The 18,498-nt window shown below is 42.0% G+C and overlaps 1 protein-coding gene across 3 annotated transcripts; it reads left to right on the plus strand.

Moving 5' to 3' along the window:
* Positions 1-1,980: 1,980 nt before the first annotated feature.
* Positions 1,981-18,385, plus strand: PPID (peptidylprolyl isomerase D). Of its 3 annotated transcripts, none has more exons than XM_086464776.1 (10): positions 1,981-2,074; positions 3,874-4,014; positions 4,455-4,561; positions 9,609-9,797; positions 10,549-10,671; positions 12,284-12,390; positions 14,976-15,117; positions 17,398-17,484; positions 17,569-17,611; positions 18,148-18,385. In XM_086464776.1, the coding sequence occupies exons 1-10, from the start codon at positions 1,990-1,992 to the stop codon at positions 18,237-18,239; spliced, it is 1,116 nt and encodes a 371-aa protein (XP_086320902.1). In that variant the 5' UTR covers positions 1,981-1,989; the 3' UTR covers positions 18,240-18,385. The 3 variants fall into 3 exon arrangements, with proteins under 3 accessions (XP_086320902.1, XP_086320901.1, XP_086320900.1); XM_086464775.1 differs by having other exon boundaries at positions 18,151-18,385; XM_086464774.1 differs by having other exon boundaries at positions 17,398-17,611; positions 18,151-18,385.
* Positions 18,386-18,498: the final 113 nt, after the last annotated feature.

Here is an 18,498-nt window from a genome sequence, read left to right on the forward strand (position 1 = left end):
ATCTGTCAATGACTATAACATGTATAGTAATTATGCTACTGCAGTGCTTGAGAGATATGCATTCAGCTCACGTATTTTCCAGAAACTCCTACTGACGTTGAGACAGTTGCTTAACTTCTCTCTTGTTCAGCTCACAACTCCAAATTAGCACCGGCATTGCCTCTTTCTTTGTACCTCTAAAGTACCTTGCACATAGGGACTTCTGAGCAACTACTGTAACATGAATTACTAATCTAGAATCTAGACTCTTCCAACTTGGCCAGGAAAAAAACGCAGGGACTGTGTAAATCTGCTCCTGGAAGAATACATCACGGCTTCTTCCTGAATGGAAGCTGCCAACAGCTCTTGCGGGGGACACACACCAACAAAACACACTTTACTCTGATGTCTGCTAAAGAAATCTCTTCTAGACCATACTTGGCTAGCAACTGCCTTACTGAGATCACTTCTCCTACACCATTGCACCTCACCTGTGCTAAGCGTAACGATAAAACTTCTCAGCTAGTGACCACAGCCGGATGCCTGGTGACTTACAGATGACTCAGAGCTTTGGTGGCCTTTGACATTGTGGAGCATGCGAAATCCCTGACACAGCTGCATGAGCTGTCTCAGAGAGAGGAATGCCTTAGTGTGGTTCCACCAGTTTCTCACTAAGTGTTCCCAGATGGTAGCAAATGGCTTTTCCTTCTGTTAAGGGTTCCCAGATGCAATATGCAACAGTGCTTGGTACTGATCACTTCTTCTGTCCAACATCTGTACAGAGGATGTGGGAATGATCACGACACAGTACATGGACTGCAGGGTTATTAGTATCAATGCTACTTTATCTTTGCTTTCAATCTGGGAATTACAACTGCCCTCTGGCACATCTAATATTGAGAACATACTGAGAGAGAGATGAAAACCAGCTTGATGAAGCTCAAGTCCAAACATATAAAGATGACATGAATTAGAGGAGAAAGCCTTTGGAGGATACAATGAATCAACGAATAAATGTAGAGCTTTCTGGGATGGATTAGAGAAGTCCAAGGAATAGAGGCTCATTTTGATCAGCAGCATTCCCAGAAGGACTGCAAGTCTGCGAGAGTCAGAGCCCAGCACTCTTCTGCCCCTTCTGCCTCAACACATACCTTGCCTTCATGATGCCAGTGAGCACAGGATGTTGCTGTGTTGACCATTCATCTGCTTGGGAAATCTGCACCTTGAAAAGCCCCAAGAAAGTTTGTTGGTATTCACATCCCTTGGTCAACACAAGCGCCTGAAGGAGATTGTTTGCCTTGGAACAACTATCGTGATATTCATATTTGGGAAGAAACACATTTTGTTTTCAGACCTTAAGAAGATGGGATTTATTGAGTGTGTCTAAACATCTATGTAGCAATAGTCACTTTTGACAATTTGCCCATGTTTCCATGGGTCACAGCTTTTCACAAAGCCTGCATTTATCTCATAAAACATAAACCCAGGCAAAATCAAAAAATCCCTCTCCTTACCCGCCTTTCCAGTATATATCCTCAAGAAAGAAACGATTTTTTCTTTTCAGGTTATCTCCAAGTTATTCGAGGATGCTCAGAGGCAGCACGCAGGGGCAGACCCTTACCGCCGCCATTTGCGGTACCCTGGCTCCGCCGTGCGGCACTCCACGCTCCGCCGGCCGCCACCGTGGGCTGCCTTTCCGCCCGGCCGCCTGCGGCCTCGGAGAGCGGGGCGAGGCCGTGCCCGGGCGACGCCCGCCACACGGCCGCCCGCCCCCAGCGCTGCCGGCCGAGGCGCCCAGCCCGACTACGCTCCCTCAGCCACCCCTGGCAGCGGCAGCCCGCGCCGCCACTACCTCTGGGCCAGGTTTCTTTGCCCCCGGCGGCCGCGTCCCGCCCCGGCGCCCGCCCGCCCCCGCCGGTGGGAGGAGCGGGGAGCGGCCCCGACCCCGCGGCGGCCGGAATCGCGGGCGGTAGAGCAGGCGGAGCCACCGCGGCAGCGGGCAGCTGCGATATGTCGCACCCATCCCCTCTCGCCCGGCCCAGCAAGCCCTCCAACCCCCGCGCCTTCTTCGATGTGGACATCGGGGGCGAGCGAGGTGGGGAGGGGGCGGGAAGAGGCTTTCGCGGCGGGGACCCGGGCGAGGCCCGCGCGGTGGAGCTGGGGGCGGGGGAGGCCGGGGCGCCTCTATGCGGGACGAGCGGGGCATGGGCCGGGCGGCGGGGAGCGGGCGGGAGCGGCGGCGAGGCTGCGGCCCGAGCGGGCCGGAACGTTCTCGACGGGGAGGGACTGTCGCGTTTGTTGTCGCCACGCCGGGCGCTGCCCCCGCGGGCTGCGAGCGCACACGCCCGGCGCCAGGGAGGGGAAGAAACACGGCCCTGCCGCTAACGGGCCTCCCGCGGGGCCCTGCGCCCTCCCCCTGGGCTTTCCCCGCCGGAATGAGCAGGCCCGCGGAGAACAGGAAGACAACATGGCTGCGGCGGCACCCAATTTCCCGTGCTTCCCAGCTGAGGGAAGCGTCCGTGGGTGACGCAGGGGAGCGGGGGCATAACCCGCCATCAGCGACGCGTTCCCTTTGCAGCCGTGCACCGCGCTATGCCGGCCTACACGTGCTGCTGGTGGGCGAGCTCGGCCTCGAGCAGGGCGTCCCGCTCGTCGGGCTGCCGCCCCCGGGGCCCCGCCGTTCCCCCCTCCGTGTCCCGAGGGCCTGCCGCGCCTCGCTGGCTGCCCGCCTGGGGCGTGCCGGGCGGCGGGGGGCTGCGGAGGGAAAAGCTCGGGCAAAGCGTTGGGCCTGGTGGCTCTCCTGGCGTCGCCAGTGTTGCCAGAGGTCGTTCGAAAGTCTGGGCAAACGGTCGGAATGGAAATAAGAAAACAACAGTATGGAAGGTGGGGTAATGTTTGAAAGCGTAGGTTTTCAGAATTTGCGTGGGTGAAGATAGATGCTGCCTTTTTGTCAAGATGTTGTCTTACATTTATTCATTCTGTTATTCAAAAGAATAAAAGAAATCTGTAAGATGATTTGCCTTTTATTGACTTTCAGTTGTCTAATTTGTTTTCATTCCTGTATTAATTAGAACGAATATATTTACATTTAGCTTCCGGTAGAGTGATGTTAACTAATTGACTGTGAGGCTGATGAGAAAACAGGAGCATCAACTGATGGCGGCTGCTAGGAGTGAGAAATAGCTCTCCAAGAAGCCAGTTTGTGAAAAGATAAGAATTTGACACAGAATCCATTTATCGACTGTTACCAAATCCATTTATCGACTGTTACAGGATCTGTTAGCTACTCAGGTTTCACTTCTTTTAGTTAAAACATGTACATTTTTGGATAATGATTGCTTGTAGCATCTGTAACTAAATAGCCATTATTCATATGCATGTTAAGTATTAACATGTCTTAGTAAAATCTGAGTTCACGAGAATGAGGAGTAAGGTTGGTGTACATGTTTGGCATAAGCTTTTTGACCAAATAAAATTACCCACAAAAGAGTCTTTTTATATTGTATCTATTTTTGATTGAACAGGCTACATATATACTTTAAAATAAACATAAAATAAGTATGCATGTTAAAGTATGTAATTTGGCTTTAATGTATGTGTGATTTCTCACACACTCTTGGCAGAAACTGCATTTGACATTTTTGGCAGAATCTGTCTTTGTTCCCCCTAATTTATTCTTGATAGTGGAATTAATTGTTGGTAATAACCTTGTTAAAAACCTACTGTGACTCTGCCAGCGATTGCCATGGAACAACCCCAAAATCTAAATTTAATAGCAATCTAAATAAAAATAGTTGAGTCTGAAACAATTTCCTTTGCCCTGTAATGCTCAACACATCACCATGCCAAGGACGGGACTTAAAAATCCATCGCATTCTCTCTCTGTCATTTCAGTTGGACGCATTGTCTTTGAATTATTTGCTGACGTTGTACCTAAAACTGCAGAAAATTTCCGTGCGTTATGTACCGGAGAGAAAGGAACAGGGCCTACCACTGGAAAACCTCTCCATTATAAAGGATGTCCTTTCCACAGAAGTAAGTCCTATGAAATCCTCCGTTTTCCTGTTGGTAAAAAAGTCCTCTGTCAGTATTTGAAATAATGTTAAATAGTATTTTGGAGCACTTGCTTAAGAAATAACTTGACTGAAAGTAAGTTTTTGAGTTTTTGATCCTCCTGGGAACTAGATGTTCTTACCATGCATTGACAATAGTAAATTATAAATCTACTAGTAAGATAGTAGTAGTAAAACTAGTTGTGAACATACTGAAATAGATTTCAGGTAAAGGATTAAATATCAAGTGATGTTCACTTAACTGAAAAGGAGTACTTAGGGGACACTTGATAAATAAAAGGTGTTTTTTGTTTTTATTTAGGCACAGGTGCTGATGACAGGGATTGCTCTTCACCTCTGAATTGTTTTCCTTTGTGCCTTTCCTGCCTTGTTCCTATATTTTATGATTATTTTCTTTTACAGTTATTAAGCAATTTATGGTCCAGGGTGGAGACTTCTCAAACCAGAATGGCACAGGTGGAGAAAGTATATATGGTGAAAAATTTGAAGACGAAAACTTTCATTATAAGGTACTGTATTGAAAATACTAATTCTATTCAGTTTTTGAAGTTTCAGTTATTTTTATTCAAGTTCAGAATTAGTGCTCTTTAGTCCAAGGTTAATGTATTTTTAAGCAGTGGAAAGAATGCAGCAGAAAAGCCCTGAACTAGTTTGTCCTTAAAGTCTTTCTTGAGTACATACAAAATGAGGTCAGCCTCATTAAGACAGAGACAACCATAGTTTAGATTTTCTTTTTAATTGCCCCATCAGAAATTAATTTGAAACAATATTTTAGTTCTCATCAAAGGGATATTATTTTAAAAGAGTGGCAAATTTTGGCACTTTTGCAGCACGTTAGCATTACATAGATCTTATGCCTTTTTTTTTTTTCATGTCCCAATAACATTCGTAGGACTAGTTGTGAGAAATACCTTTATTAAGAAGCAGGTAATCCGTGGTGGATTGCAGAACTAATCCAGAGGGAAATTTAAAAGAAAGTGTTTTCCCAGCTGCAGTTATTTTCAATGATATGAGAAGTAAAAGGCTGTTTACAAATGGCTTTTTTTTCACCCAAAATGTTGGAAAAAATGTGCTGTGAACAAAGCAAGTTTTTGAATATGCAAAGGTCTCTGTTTGAGGATGTCAGTTTAAGAGACGCTGGCTTTGATGGCAGAAATTCCTACCCCTGCCATTACTTATTCCCCCTCCTCTGTCAAAGCTCACTACATCATTACTAGCGACCATCAGTGCAGTCCCACAAGCAGCTGTGTCAGCCCAGCTGCGGGAAGAGAGGAGGGAGCTGTGCTGCCAGAGCAGGAAATTCTAAAACCATCTTTGTCCTCAAAATCAACATCTAGTGGCACCAGGAAGACTGCAGGTGCATGTGCTTTACACACAACGACTACAATTTTTAAACAGCTGATTTCTCAGAGTGTGTCCTGTGTCTTGTCTTGTTTGTTTTGCAAAGGCATAACCTTCAAAATGTCCATTACCATTCTTCAGGCTTCTCTTTGACATCAAAATCAAATGCAGTTGATGCCTCCGGTGTCTGTTTTTTGACATGAGATTGGCTTCTTTTTTATGTTTTTGAAGACAAAGTGGCTACTGTCTGTAGTTTTAAATTTTTTTTTTTTTTTTTTTTTTTTTAAGCATTTTAGTTCTATCTTTCTTTAAAAATGGCTGTTCCAGAAAGGGAAGAAGACTGCTTTTTACCATACTTTCCAGCAGGTCTGTGTACCTTAAGCCTACAATTTATACAGTATTTGAAGATCTCCAAATTTAAGTATTGCCTGTACACTGTGACTTACATTTTTTTGGCTGGCAGACTTAGCTGTTCTGGAGAGAAGTGGCAACCATAGTAATTGCTCTGAGTGCCCATCTGTGTTCTCACCTTTATGTAAAGGACTGTGTGGCTGGAAAACATCCCCTGTGCTTGAACTGTCAGTAATCACCTCGTGAACCTGGGTGGGAGTACTTCTTGGAAACAACAAAAGTGACGTGTTCTACAAGAACCCCTGACAACAGCTAGGGCACCCACTGCTATAGGTGTAACAGTTCTCAGCATTGGCATTAATCATTTTCGTGCTGTGGTGTTATGTGATAGCGTATGAATGACTCCTCAACAACCCTGACTAAAATCCGTACAGACATCGTTGTCCTGTGGTTAAAGCAAAGCCCTGACTGCAATTGTGCTTGCCTCCAAATAGTATTTTAGGAAAAGAAAATACAGCAATTCTCCACTAATTGGGCGTTGAAGTCCATTACCAAGTTTGGAGCAATAGCTGGAAATGTAGCTCCAGCATTGATCATAGAGCTACTTAGAGTTGTGAGAGATGTTCTCTGAAGTCTACACTTGCTATGGTGGTGCCCATAGCGCTGCTGCCTAAAGTTATTCTTCTGCATTGGTCATAGAATCATAGAACCATAGAATGCATTGGGCTGTAAGGGACCCCCAAAGGTCATCTAGCCCTGCAGTGAGCAGGGACATCTTTAGCTAGATCAGGTTGCCCAGAGCCCCGTCAAGCCTGATCTTGAGTGTCTCCAGGGATGGGGCCTCTACCACCTGTCTGGGCAAACTGTTCCAGTGCTTTACCACCCTTACGGTAAAGAACTTCTTCCTAATACACAATCTAGATCTTGCCCGTTTCTAGTTTAAAACCATTACCCCTCGTCCTGTCGCTAGGTGCCCTTGTAAACAGTCCCTCCCCACCTTTCCTGTAGGTCCCTCTCAGGTACTGGAAGGCTGCTATAAGGTGTCTCCAGAGTCTTCTCTTCTCCAGGCTGGACAACCCCAACTCTCTCAGCCTGTCCTCATAGGGGAGGTGCTCCAGCCCTCTGATCATTTTTGTGGCCCTCCTCTGGACTCGCTCCAACAGGTCCATGTCCTTCTTGTATTGAGGGCTCCAGAGCTGAATGCAGTACTCCAGGTGGGGTCTCACCAGAGCAGAGTAGAGGAGGAGAATCACCTCTCTTGATCTGCTGGCCACACTTCTCTTGATACAGTCCAGGATCTCTAGCTCCCTGAAGAAGGAGACTTTGTGTCATCGTTACTTTTTAGTTGTACTGCAGATGAGATCTGGAGGTAATTATGAGTGGAATGCAAATGATCCCTGTTTCTGTACTTCTCTGACTGCTCAGCTATTACAAAAGTTGTCAATGTGCCAGTGATGAGTTGAAGAACGCTTTTGGATCTTGTACAGAGTCTGAGCGCTCCATTCCCATCATCTCTTGGCGAAGTATGTTAGTGGGAGTTAAAATGCCTCTACTAAGTAGAAATTCACTGGATCTTTCACTTCATCTAGCTGTCCTGCAAAGTGTCCTCAAACCACTGTCCTGGACAACAGTTGTTTTTGTTAACACTTGAGGACACTGGAGCTACCTTTTTGTTCTTGTGTTGTGTGTATGGTTTCCTGTAAATTGCAATAAACTGCAAGACTTTGTCTGTAGTCAGCTGACCATGTCAGATCATCCTGCTAGGCCTTTTTTGGTGTCACTTCTCCAGCTAGTGGCTGTGCTGTTGTGGAACATACAACTTGCACAGTCCTCAAGCAGTGTTGTTACCGTGGCATAATTTTGCAAGCCTTGAGTGTCAGAGAATCTGATTTTGTAGAGACTTTTTTACTTGCTTTATAAACTTACAAAACAACAAGCAGAAGCCATCACGGAAAAGACACTCCATCTGCAGTGTTTTTCAAAACACTCATGGCAAGAAAATGCATGAGTGACAACAGTTTTGTTTATAAATAGGGACTCTCATCATGGGACTAACATTGAGACTTGGTCCCAAACAAAATGGGGTTGCATGTAAGTGTGAAGATTGGAGCCACCAGGCTGCTGTCTGTAACTTTCCAAGTTGTCCTCCAAATCTTTGTAGACAAAAGGTAAACCTGCAGGTGTAAGGCAACACCAGAGCCTGGTTACATGGCTCTTTGTTTACAAACCATTGCTGACTAGCATCAGTTGTAATTGAAACAAAAAAAAAGTAGTAAGGTTTACAGGTGTTATTCTGCCTTTTGGGCAGTGAATCGGTGACCAGCCTCAAACCTCTGTGATGGTTTCTGCTTGCAAAAATCTCCTGTGGGGGGAGCCCTTCTGATTGTTTTGTCAGCCACTGTGACACAAAATGTCAGGTGTTTGTTCTGGAGGCTGCGTTCCTGCAGGCTTGCTAGCAGATGCCTTGTCTTGCTGTGGAAAACAGGATTCTTCTGTCGTTTGCCATCTGATTTCCAGGATGACTTTCAAGATTAGAAGAGACAAAGCCAAGATTGTTCCAGTAGCTTTCTGTTGGCTGGGTGCAATTCTAGCTTTCAGGTGTACAAGCTTTCCCAGAGTTCCTGAGCCAAATCCTAGTTGAACGATTCAGACTCACTGTGCTGTATGACCGGATGAACACCTCAGTCAAGGAGTTCTCTCTACCACCACAGAAATCCAAAGATTGTATGGGAGAATGGTTTTCAAAACAGCAGGTTCTTCGAAGTGGTAGAGATCATAGGCACAAACCAGATGCTTAAATACAGCTGTCTCAGACTAATCAACCTCCTGTCAATCTCTGAGGTCTACTTCACAGTAATTTCTGCTTCCATTTCCTCTATGCTGGCATACTTTTTTACTTTTTTTTTTTTTTTCTTCTACCCTCTTCCCCACAGTATCAGGTTTCCTAGGAATACCACAGCTTGCATGCTTCAGACATGTGACGTGTGTCTTAGTATAACATGCTGGCTTAACGTTAAACAGAGTTCCTTGCACTTAATAACCGGATCAGCTGGGGGAAGAACAATACCTTAATGGCTGTGTCATGCCAGTTTAACAACAAGAGAGTCACAACACATATGAAAAGTACATTTTTGCAGTACAAGTGAAAATGAAATAATCTCTGTGATGGAGCAAGATAATTTGTATTTCAAAGAAGGAAAAAGTGCTTACAGGAAACAAGATACGGGCTGTTCAATAAATTTTTCTTAGTTTGTGGCCTGGTAGCATCAGCCAAAATAATTAGATGGTTGAAAATCCCCACAGAATAAAAACTGTCTCTCTAGGAAAATGAAGGAATTAAAAAAAAAAAAACAAACCACCAACCTTTAAGTAATAAAGACCACAGTCCCCTAAAACCCACAGTTCTACAACATACTTTGTGTGAGTAGCTCTTAAAAATTAACAGTACATACCCAACTTGAGAGTGTAACATTAAAGTTGGTGTTTAGCTTTGTTTCTTAAGGCCAGTGGTCTTGAGTAATCCAGTGAGGAACTTCACATGTCTCTCAGGTGATCTGTCTAAACTCAGCAGACGTGCAGGGGACTGAGTGTACAAGAAGCAGACTGATGTTACAGCATCGAGTCACACATGTGGCTCTGCGTGCTGGGCTGCTAGGTGGCAAGAAAGGTGCAGAGATGGGCATTTGCCCTCTTCAGTCATGACAGGTAAAATTAGCTGCCAACCGTATGTGACTGCCTGGTTTACCAAGTTGTCCTTATGACTGTCCTTGCTATATATATTAATAGCCTTACAGAATCTTATGTATGGTTTTATAACAGATCTTTTGTATGTTGATGGTGTTTTTTTTTTTTCCCCCAATGCAGCATGATAAACCAGGGCTGCTGAGCATGGCAAATGCAGGACCCGGTACTAACGGCTCTCAGTTCTTTATTACAACGGTGCCTACTTCTCACCTGGATAGGAAACACGTGGTGTTTGGCCAAGTGATCAAAGGAATGGGTGTAGTTAAAATGTTAGAAAACGTTGAAGTAAAAGGAGAAAATCCTGCTAAGGTAACCAAAAACCAAAGCACTTAGCGATGATGTATATTCGTTTCTTCTAAATGCTTGGTGTGATGTTTAGAACTATTAAATATTAGCCAGTTATTTTTACTAACAGTGTTTCCATTTTACTGTCCTTGTAAGAGGCTTTTGTTCTTTTGCTGTAAATTTCCCCTGCACAAAAAATTGATGTATTGTTCAACACAGCTGTGAGAGTGGAAGCCTTCATCAGGGTGAAGGTGGAAATGCACATCAGGGTGGGTGATGAAATGAAAAGGTGGAATTCACAACCCTACCTAAGTGATATGTAATTTTTGAGAATTTTATGTCAGAAGTTGTTGTATTTCTGGAAGAGCAATCGGTGCGTAGATCACGTCAGTTTGTGGTGGTTTGGAAAATTAATACCTCTGTAACTTCAGAAGACTTGGCAGCTTAAGAGAGAATGGTCTTCTCTGATGTAGTAGAACTGCCATGTCTTGTGTTTTGCTGCAGCTGAGCTTGCTGTCAGTTGCTTTTCCAGCCTCTTCATGGAGTGTGGGTATGGTGTTCTTGGGATGCCGCTCCTCTGAGCGCAACGCTTTCTGTGATAAAAGCCTTTGGATGAGGATAGGCTAACGATCTGCTGGGTTTCTGAAATCCATGCACCCAAACAGCAGCTGAAAGAGCATTTTTACTGAATTTCATAGAGCACTCAGAAGTTGTGGCTTTTTTTTGGGAAATGGTCTTAATAAGCCATACTGCTGTTCACACTTTATTTTTTCAGTTGTGCGTCATTGCAGAATGTGGAGAGCTAAAGGAAGGAGATGATTGGGGAATTGTTCCCCAGGATGGATCTGGAGATTCTCATCCAGATTTTCCTGAAGATTCAGATATAGACTTGAAAGATGTAAGTATTTTTCTTTTAAGGTATTTTACAGAATGCAAGACTTGTAGGTAATCTGAGTAACATGGTATCTGTGATGATGTTCACCAGGCCTTTTTTCTTAAGAATCAATCAAGTCCTGATTAAATGGTGACATTCAGTTTTAGGAAAGAGAATGCTGTGGGAGGGGATTGCTGTCTCTTTTTGTTTTCAGTGCTAATTGCAGCTGATTGTTTTCTCCAGTAACTAAAACCACAATTACAATTATCACACTGCTTTTTTTCCTGTTCTTTGTTTCCTTGTACTTTTGTTTGTGCTGTAGTGACAAGTTGCAGTTACTAGAACTCCATCCTGCAGGTGACTAACTTGGTGTTGTACCTGCACACTTCTGTGCAACTTTTTGAATATCCACCATTAAAAAGATTTTGCCTCACTTACTAGAAATAATAAAGGATCAACCTTTTAAAAAGACTTTTACTACACCAGAGCTAGTAGTTTGCAATTCCCAGTAGTTGTTTGCTTTTCAGGTTGTTCAAACTGAAGGAAGACCTGTTGTTGAGAGTTAGGGAGCAGACTGGTGAAAGCAGCTTTTCTGCAGGATTTTGCTTGATCATGAAAATGAAATAGACAAACTGTGTAAATCAGTGATTTGTGAGAGGGGAAAAAAAAAAGGGGGGGGGCTGCATGTGTAGATTCCAAATATAGAATTAGAAATATAATAGTAAAAAAACCATTACAGGTAGAAACCAGAAACTCCCTGTGTCTGCTATTGAGAAGCCCTTCAACTTGTGAAAATGCTTTTGGATGGCATTTGCTGTGGTTCAGACCGGAAGCTGGCAGTGCCTGCCACCTTTACCTGCAGCCTTCCTCGTGTAAATTAACTATGGAAACCACGGTGACGTTGGTCTCATGCTGTGATGACTTTTTTTCAAGGTCATTAATTCTACTAGGGTAGAAGTATAAACTGATAGTATTACAAGTGGCAGTATATACATTTGACAGAGCTTAAACCAACTGTGCTATAGACAGCAGTAATTATAAACTGTTTGTTGTCACTGGAAGAGTAACTTGACCCTCGAAAAGGATGCCATTCTGGAAGTAAGAATGAGAGATTTGATGAAGACAGGCAGTTACTCTCTTTCACCTTCTATAGATGTTTTAAGTGTTTTGAGACTTGTAGTTTGAGAGCGTACAGAGTTCAGGTGACTAATACCGTTTTGAGAAGCAGAAGACAAAATTTTCTCAGGAATAAGGCAGACTTGGTTGAATATTTGATTGTTAACATTTCTTCTTTTCTATGAATAACAGTCAACACCTTTATATATAGCTCTGTGTGGGTAGCAGCATTTAGGGGGAAGGAGTTGAACGGCTTTGTTGTCTCTGGTATTCTCTCACCCTTTATACTCTAGAAAACCCATTATGAATTTCGTCTTTCAGACTATTGTGTTACATAAAATAGAGAAAATTATGGAAGGGATTTGAAGCTAGTATTTGTCTAAAATTGGAATATTTTTATTCTGAGATTTTATAATCTTTTAAAGAGGATGGTCATGGGATCCTGTTGTTCAACACTAAGTAATTCAAGAGTTCTTTCATAAGTACATTCATACTTTATATTTTCCATCTATTTTATTAGGTTGACAAGATTGTGGCCATAGCAGAAGACATAAAGAATATAGGAAATACTTTCTTCAAATCGCAAAATTGGGCAGTGGCAGCTAAAAAGTATAGTAAAAGTTTACGGTAAGGCTATCATCATTCAATCAGGTAGTTCCCGTAACCCAGATTAATACTGCTATCAAGCAATGGTATGTGCATTTAAAAAGTGCCTGTTGCTGCGCTCTTTGCTTTTTTAAAAGAAGAGCCTTCTGAATCTTGGAAACATCTGGTTGATTTTAGCTGCTTATTCAAGTATAGGTCTTCTGCTTGTTGCTAGGTAAGAGCTATAGGCAGGAAGTATTGTTTAGAATTGACTAAATGCTCCTTTTTTAATACTCTTGCTGGCCTGGTGCATAACTGGGAAGAAAAGCACAATATACAGGGTAGTTAATGGGCAGGCAAGGAGGGAGATACTTTTTGTCTGATTTGTACAAAACAGTAGGTTTAGGAAATTGGTAAGTTCAAGAGGGAGTACCCCCAAATGTGACCCCTATTAATTAATTATTATTTTTTCTGAGGCTCCATACTATCATCCTGACTCCATGTATAATTCAGACTCGCCTTCAAAATCACAGTCTTTCTGCTTTTGTTTTCATACCGCTTCTTTCTTCTTTCCATGCTTTTTGCTTTATGTGTATGAGCTTCTCTTAAAAACTCCTTTTTAAAGTTATACTGACCTTTAGCCTTACCTTCTCAGTGATCACTGGTTAACTAGCAGTAACAATAAGGAAAGAAAAAGAATTCAGGTATATTTAATGCTTCAGCTGACTGGGTTTCAGATGGTGTCTTTCTGAAGCATAAAAAATGAATCCTTTAATTACAGATATTAACCCAAGAGGCAGCGTCTCCCCCTGCCCTCAAAAAGCCCATCCTAGACCAACCGAAACCCTGAAGTAAATACGATTTCTATGTAAAACTTTTAGAAATGATACAGAAAAGAGGCTGGAATGGATCATTAAGGATTTTTCTGTTGTATCTGTCCATTTCATCCCCCCATTCTTAGGTAAATATCAGGTAGAATTATGCCATCCCTTACAGTTAGTTGTCTTGCTCACTCTTAAGCACACCCAGTGCAGGCTCTTCCAGTGTGAGTAGACAGCTTCTGTTTGGTGCTTATTTGTCCCTGTGGATGGAAGGGGTAGTAACTTTTCCAGACTAAACGAATCTGGTCCTTCCAGCTCTTTAGAGGTCACACTTTTGTGGCCATACCCTGTTGTTGTATCTTAAAATCTGGTACTTCATGTACAGGCTGGCGTGCTGTCACTGACCCTTGGCCAGAACTGGTAGGAACACGATGGCTCTTACCCTGGGGTATCTGCCATGGCTTCAGTACGGCTCGCCCTGCAAACCCTCTGGCAACGCTGGTTTGCTCTTTTTACCAACAGTAACCTTTGTAACCTTCCGTTCTTTTTCTTGTCTTATTGCTGCTTAACCGTTTTTTTTAGAACTTACTTTATATGTAAGAATTGGCACTTTTTTGGTAAAAAAACGTAGTACTTCTTGTTGTCTCCCTTGATAATCATCTTACTGATTTCTTTTGACTTGGAAGCTCTAATTTTGTTTCCAGAACAATTGCAGTCTTTCATGTTTTGGTGTGTTTTATAAATATTATAGGTGTATTCAGTCTGTTTTGAACATAACACAGTTTTGTATTAAAACTGTCCTTAGCATTTTACCCTTTCCTCTTGCTTCTGGTTCTCATCTTCTGCATGATGCCCAGTAAGTGGAAAAAGTCACTGGGACTATGTCTTAATTTACTTTTTAAGTATTGCTTATTTTTGTGGTCTGAAGTTGTACACTAACCATGCAATACTCAAAAGACAGGGCATGCAAACTTACATAGGCACTCATCTACAAAGACTGCATTAATCGTAGCACACTTGAAATGTGAAAGTATGCAAACACATGGTTTTTATTTTTTAAATAAAAGCCACAGAAGTTCTCTCAAGTAGGCCATTAAAAGAGTTAAAACTTTTATATCCACAACAGACCTTTGCCACTTGAAATAAATCCTGACAGCATTAGCACACTGTAAATTAAGAAGAACGAGCTACAGTTTGCCTGTGAAAGAGATGTAGTAAATGACGTGGCTGAGTCCTGAACCAACGTCAGTTTTAAAGTTCAGGAAAAAAAAAGTCATGAAGGAGGATAGTGAAAAGAAGGTGGAGTTACTAATGCTCATAAACCGCCCTGCTTTGCAAAGTAAAGTTAGCTTCAGATTTCAGCCAGAAATGCCTAAACTAATTAAAGTACTGCTGAGGGAACTGAAGAGGAGATGAAGCTTCCCATGAATGTGGAAGGTGCAGTGGTGGTGTTGACTTTTTGCCACTGACGAGCAACAGGTTTTTTGAGAATAAACAGTCATTAAGATAACTTCTAATGGTTTCACGCCATCTAGAATCGTGCATTTGTCTAAGACAAAGAATGCTGTTAGCGCAGTGGAGGACTAGGAGTTACAGGAAGACATTCACCAGTGAGCTCAAATTGTGTCAGGGTAGGTCTTACATATTTAGTTTCATGAGTATTTGTAATAGTGGAATAGAAGCTGCTTTAGAAATACCAGTTTGGATAGGCCAGTTTGCACCTGTCTGTGGAAAGACGGCTACGGGCAGAACAAAATGGAAGTCGCAGCACTAACGCACGCTCTCTGTACGTCTGTTTTCCCGCAGGTATGTAGAAGCTTCTGAAGCAGTGGCAGAGGAGGCAGACAAACCAAAGTTAAAGACTGTTGCTCTGACCTGTGTTTTAAACATTGGCGCATGTAAACTAAAACTGTCAGATTGGCAGGGAGCCATTGAAAGCTGTTCAGAGGTAAATGTAGTATTTAGTATTTTGATTAACTATTGGCCTATATGGGAAATGGAGACTGAAACTACAAAGCTTTTTTAAAGAGTCTTCTGACAAGCTTGTGATTTGAAAGTAAACAAAGTAGGTGGCTGATTGTGACGTTAGTGATAACTTTTCAGTAAGTGGCTTTTTAGAAAGTTTTTTAAATTGAAATGACTCATTAGGAACAAACAAAAGAGGGTTGTCAGTTACTGCCAGAAAAAATGCACACTGTCATTGTCAGTTTAGTTTGCAGGGCTGATTTTTATATTACAAACAGTTAAGCTGTCTTCTGTGAAAGAGGAATAGTTTTCTCTGGAAGAGTATATGAGCAAAATGTTTTACTTGCTTTTAGATTTGATGGTCTTGTATTTTATTCACTGAAGTGACATTTCTAACTGAAGCCCTTTCAGGTAAGCTTAGTAGTGAAATGAAACCACTGAATAGGAAGAAGGAAAGAAGGAAACAATAAACTGAAAAATAATAGGATTAAAAAAAAAAAAAAAGGAACAGGGACAGAGTCATACTGACAGAAATTAGTACATTTGAGGAAACTTTAAATAATTCAGTAAAACTCTGAGATTTTGAAGGAACAGAGTAAAGAATGCTTTTATCTGTTAGGAGAGGATTCTGAGGAGCATCCCCTAGGGCTTCATGCTGAAAGGAGGAGGAGTCTTGGCTAATCTATGTGTGAGGGGTCTTTAGAGAGCTGCCTTGCTTTCTAGCCTGCTGAGGGTGTTACCACATGGGAAACCTCTATTCAGAATGGACAAAGGGGGAATGAGGAAAGAAAAAAACACCAAAAAACTGTAAAGGGGTATCTGTCATCTAGAAAATGGTAAAAATTGAAACAGTATAGAAATTATTAATCATAATACTTGCCATTGTGGGAAAAAAAAACCCACTTTTTTTTTTTTTAAGATTACAGAATTGTTAAAGGTAACTCCACAGCTATAATCGACTTCTGTAAGATATTTAGCTTACGTCGCATAACAAGTGTTAAACAGCATGTCAGTGTTTTAATCAGAACACCAGTTTCCTAAGATTAACTAGTAGAGTTCAAGGTAGTTGTTAATGAGAAAGTATACACGTTCACTTTTATGATTTCCTGAGGCCAAAAGCGATTTAAATTAACAATCTGTAATACATGCATTATTTGGTGTAAATAAGGAATTACAAACAGCTGAACCTTTTCAAACAAACCTTACTTTAAAATAGCTGTGAGCACAATGGTTGAGCAAAAACCAAGGAATGCTGCCTATGTGTACACAATACAGACACCCAGTTCTTGACACAGAAGCAGTGCTAAACTTTATGGCAGACAAAGTGGGATGAGCTCCCAGAGTAATACTGCCTTTATATTTACAGCCAATAATGAAGTGACTTTAGATGATCTGGATGCATCATTTAATGTCTAGAAGACTAATGATTTAATGTTAATAAAGTAAATTAATAAAGCCACGCATTCATGCAGATTTCCTCTAATCATTAAGAAACAATATTCTTTAAAATAATAATTTTAAAAAGACACACTATAGAACGACCTGCAATAAGAAAAAAGAATGCAATCCTCACAGACAAGAAAACAAAACAGCCAGCTAGCCAAATTAGGTGCTTTGAAAAAATAATTTCAGTAATCAAACAGTGGAACAATCTCTTTGCCCAGCCACTGTATTTCCTATTTTGATATTACCATGTTAGAGCTGGCTCATACACAGTAGTGAAGCCATTCAGCTCAAAAAAAGTGCAAGGACTGGAACTTGGCAAGGGTCCTGAAGCATGAGACGGATGCCTCGGATGTATCTTTCTAGCCTACAGTGCAAAAAGCTTTACAGGAAATCTGTGTGTTTTCTTTATGACACCATTTGAGGTTTTTTGGTTTGAAGGAAGGATCTTTGCGATACAGAGGTTTGTACCCGTGAACCTCAGGGTTAGGGTAATGTGAACTGCAGCCACACCTTTGCCTGGACAGCTACAGCTAGCTCCATCTCTGTACCTGTGTTACACGCACACACACGGGTCCTGTTTCATCCTCACATGTGCTCGTCCTTCACAAACGACCACTTGTGCAGTGCTCTTGAACCCGGTGAGTTAGCCATTCGGGGTGCTACACTACAGCATTCCTCTTTACACAGTTAATGGTGTGACAGCTTACCCTGAAACCAACCAGGGAGATTGTCTGCTGGTGTGAACTGTGCCATTTGTGGAGATGGGAGGCTGTGAAGTACATGAAATGTTAATGTGACAATTTTATTAAATTTACAGGCTCTTAAAATAGATCCAGCAAATACTAAAGCTCTCTACAGACGGGCTCAAGGATGGCAGGGAATAAAAGATCTTGATGAGGCATTGGTAATGATCATAATATTTAATTATTTTTTTTTTAAATCTAAATGTTTTAACAGAACATTAATTTATATTTCTCTTTTATTTAAGGCCGATCTTAAAAAGGCTCATGAAATAGCTCCTGAAGACAAAGGTAAAATAAGGCTGTTTCTTTATAAATTCTTTACTTTACGAACATAACAAAGTAACCAGGGTAGTATTTAGTAGGAAGTCAGTTGTACCGGCGTGATGCCTAAAACGCTGGCTTCTAACAGCGTAAACGCTGATGTATTGAGCACAGAAAAACCTGGTTTTATACAGGAGTGATAATTCTGTTGCGCTGGGAAACCTGCTTATGTAGGACACCAGCACACCTCTTGAACCGGCTCCGTGTCTCACAGGGGTCTTACCAACTGTCTTCATCTCCTGGTGTAATTAGGTAAGATTTGTAGCCCATCAGTTCGGTGTTGGCACCGATACCGTGCTTGCTACACCCTCCTCTCCCTGGTTAATCTTACCGGGTAAAACAAAGGGACAAGAGGTTTTTGCTGCTAGTGTCTGATGTAATAGAAGATTAAATGCAGTCCTGTTAAATGAAGTAACACAACAGCAGTGGGAGCTGGTCTTGACTTATTAGGAGACTGAAGGTGAAGAGATGACTGTAACTGTGTCATGGATTTTCTTTTTAAGCAGCTATCCAGACGGAAACACTCAGAATCAAACAGAAGATAAAAGCCCAAAAGGAGAAAGAGAAGGCAGCTTATGCTAAAATGTTTGCTTGATTTTTTTTTTATCTAAACTTTCAAATCTATGCACTAACTCATGCAAATGGATAAATGGAGCCGCTTCATTCATTTGCCCTGTACTGCAGTTTTCACTGTTTACAACTCACAAGTCTAATAATAAAGACAAACTGTTCAAAGGTGAAGTGGTTTCCTTTTTTTAAGCTGTAGTAACTTGTTTTTTGTGACTTGTCTTTCTAATATGTGAATCAGGAGCGGTTCTGTTTTTGCAGCTTAATAGTTAGTGCTCCCTAAGAAG

The sequence above is a fragment of the Leptosomus discolor genome, chromosome 4, assembly GCF_034619465.1.
Source record: "Leptosomus discolor isolate bLepDis1 chromosome 4, bLepDis1.hap2, whole genome shotgun sequence".
Classification (NCBI taxonomy): Eukaryota; Metazoa; Chordata; class Aves; order Leptosomiformes; family Leptosomidae; genus Leptosomus; species Leptosomus discolor.

What these genes read in the sequence shown, in the direction of transcription:
- PPID (XM_086464774.1), top strand. Translation starts at nt 1,990, where the DNA reads ATGTCGCACCCATCCCCTCTCGCCCGGCCCAGCAAGCCCTCCAACCCC. An exon ending in ACGAAAACTTTCATTATAAG is followed by an intron (nt 4,562 to 9,608) that starts GTACTGTATTGA and finishes CCCCCAATGCAG; the next exon opens with CATGATAAACCAGGGCTGCT. An exon ending in AAGGAGAAAATCCTGCTAAG is followed by an intron (nt 9,798 to 10,548) that starts GTAACCAAAAAC and finishes TTATTTTTTCAG; the next exon opens with TTGTGCGTCATTGCAGAATG.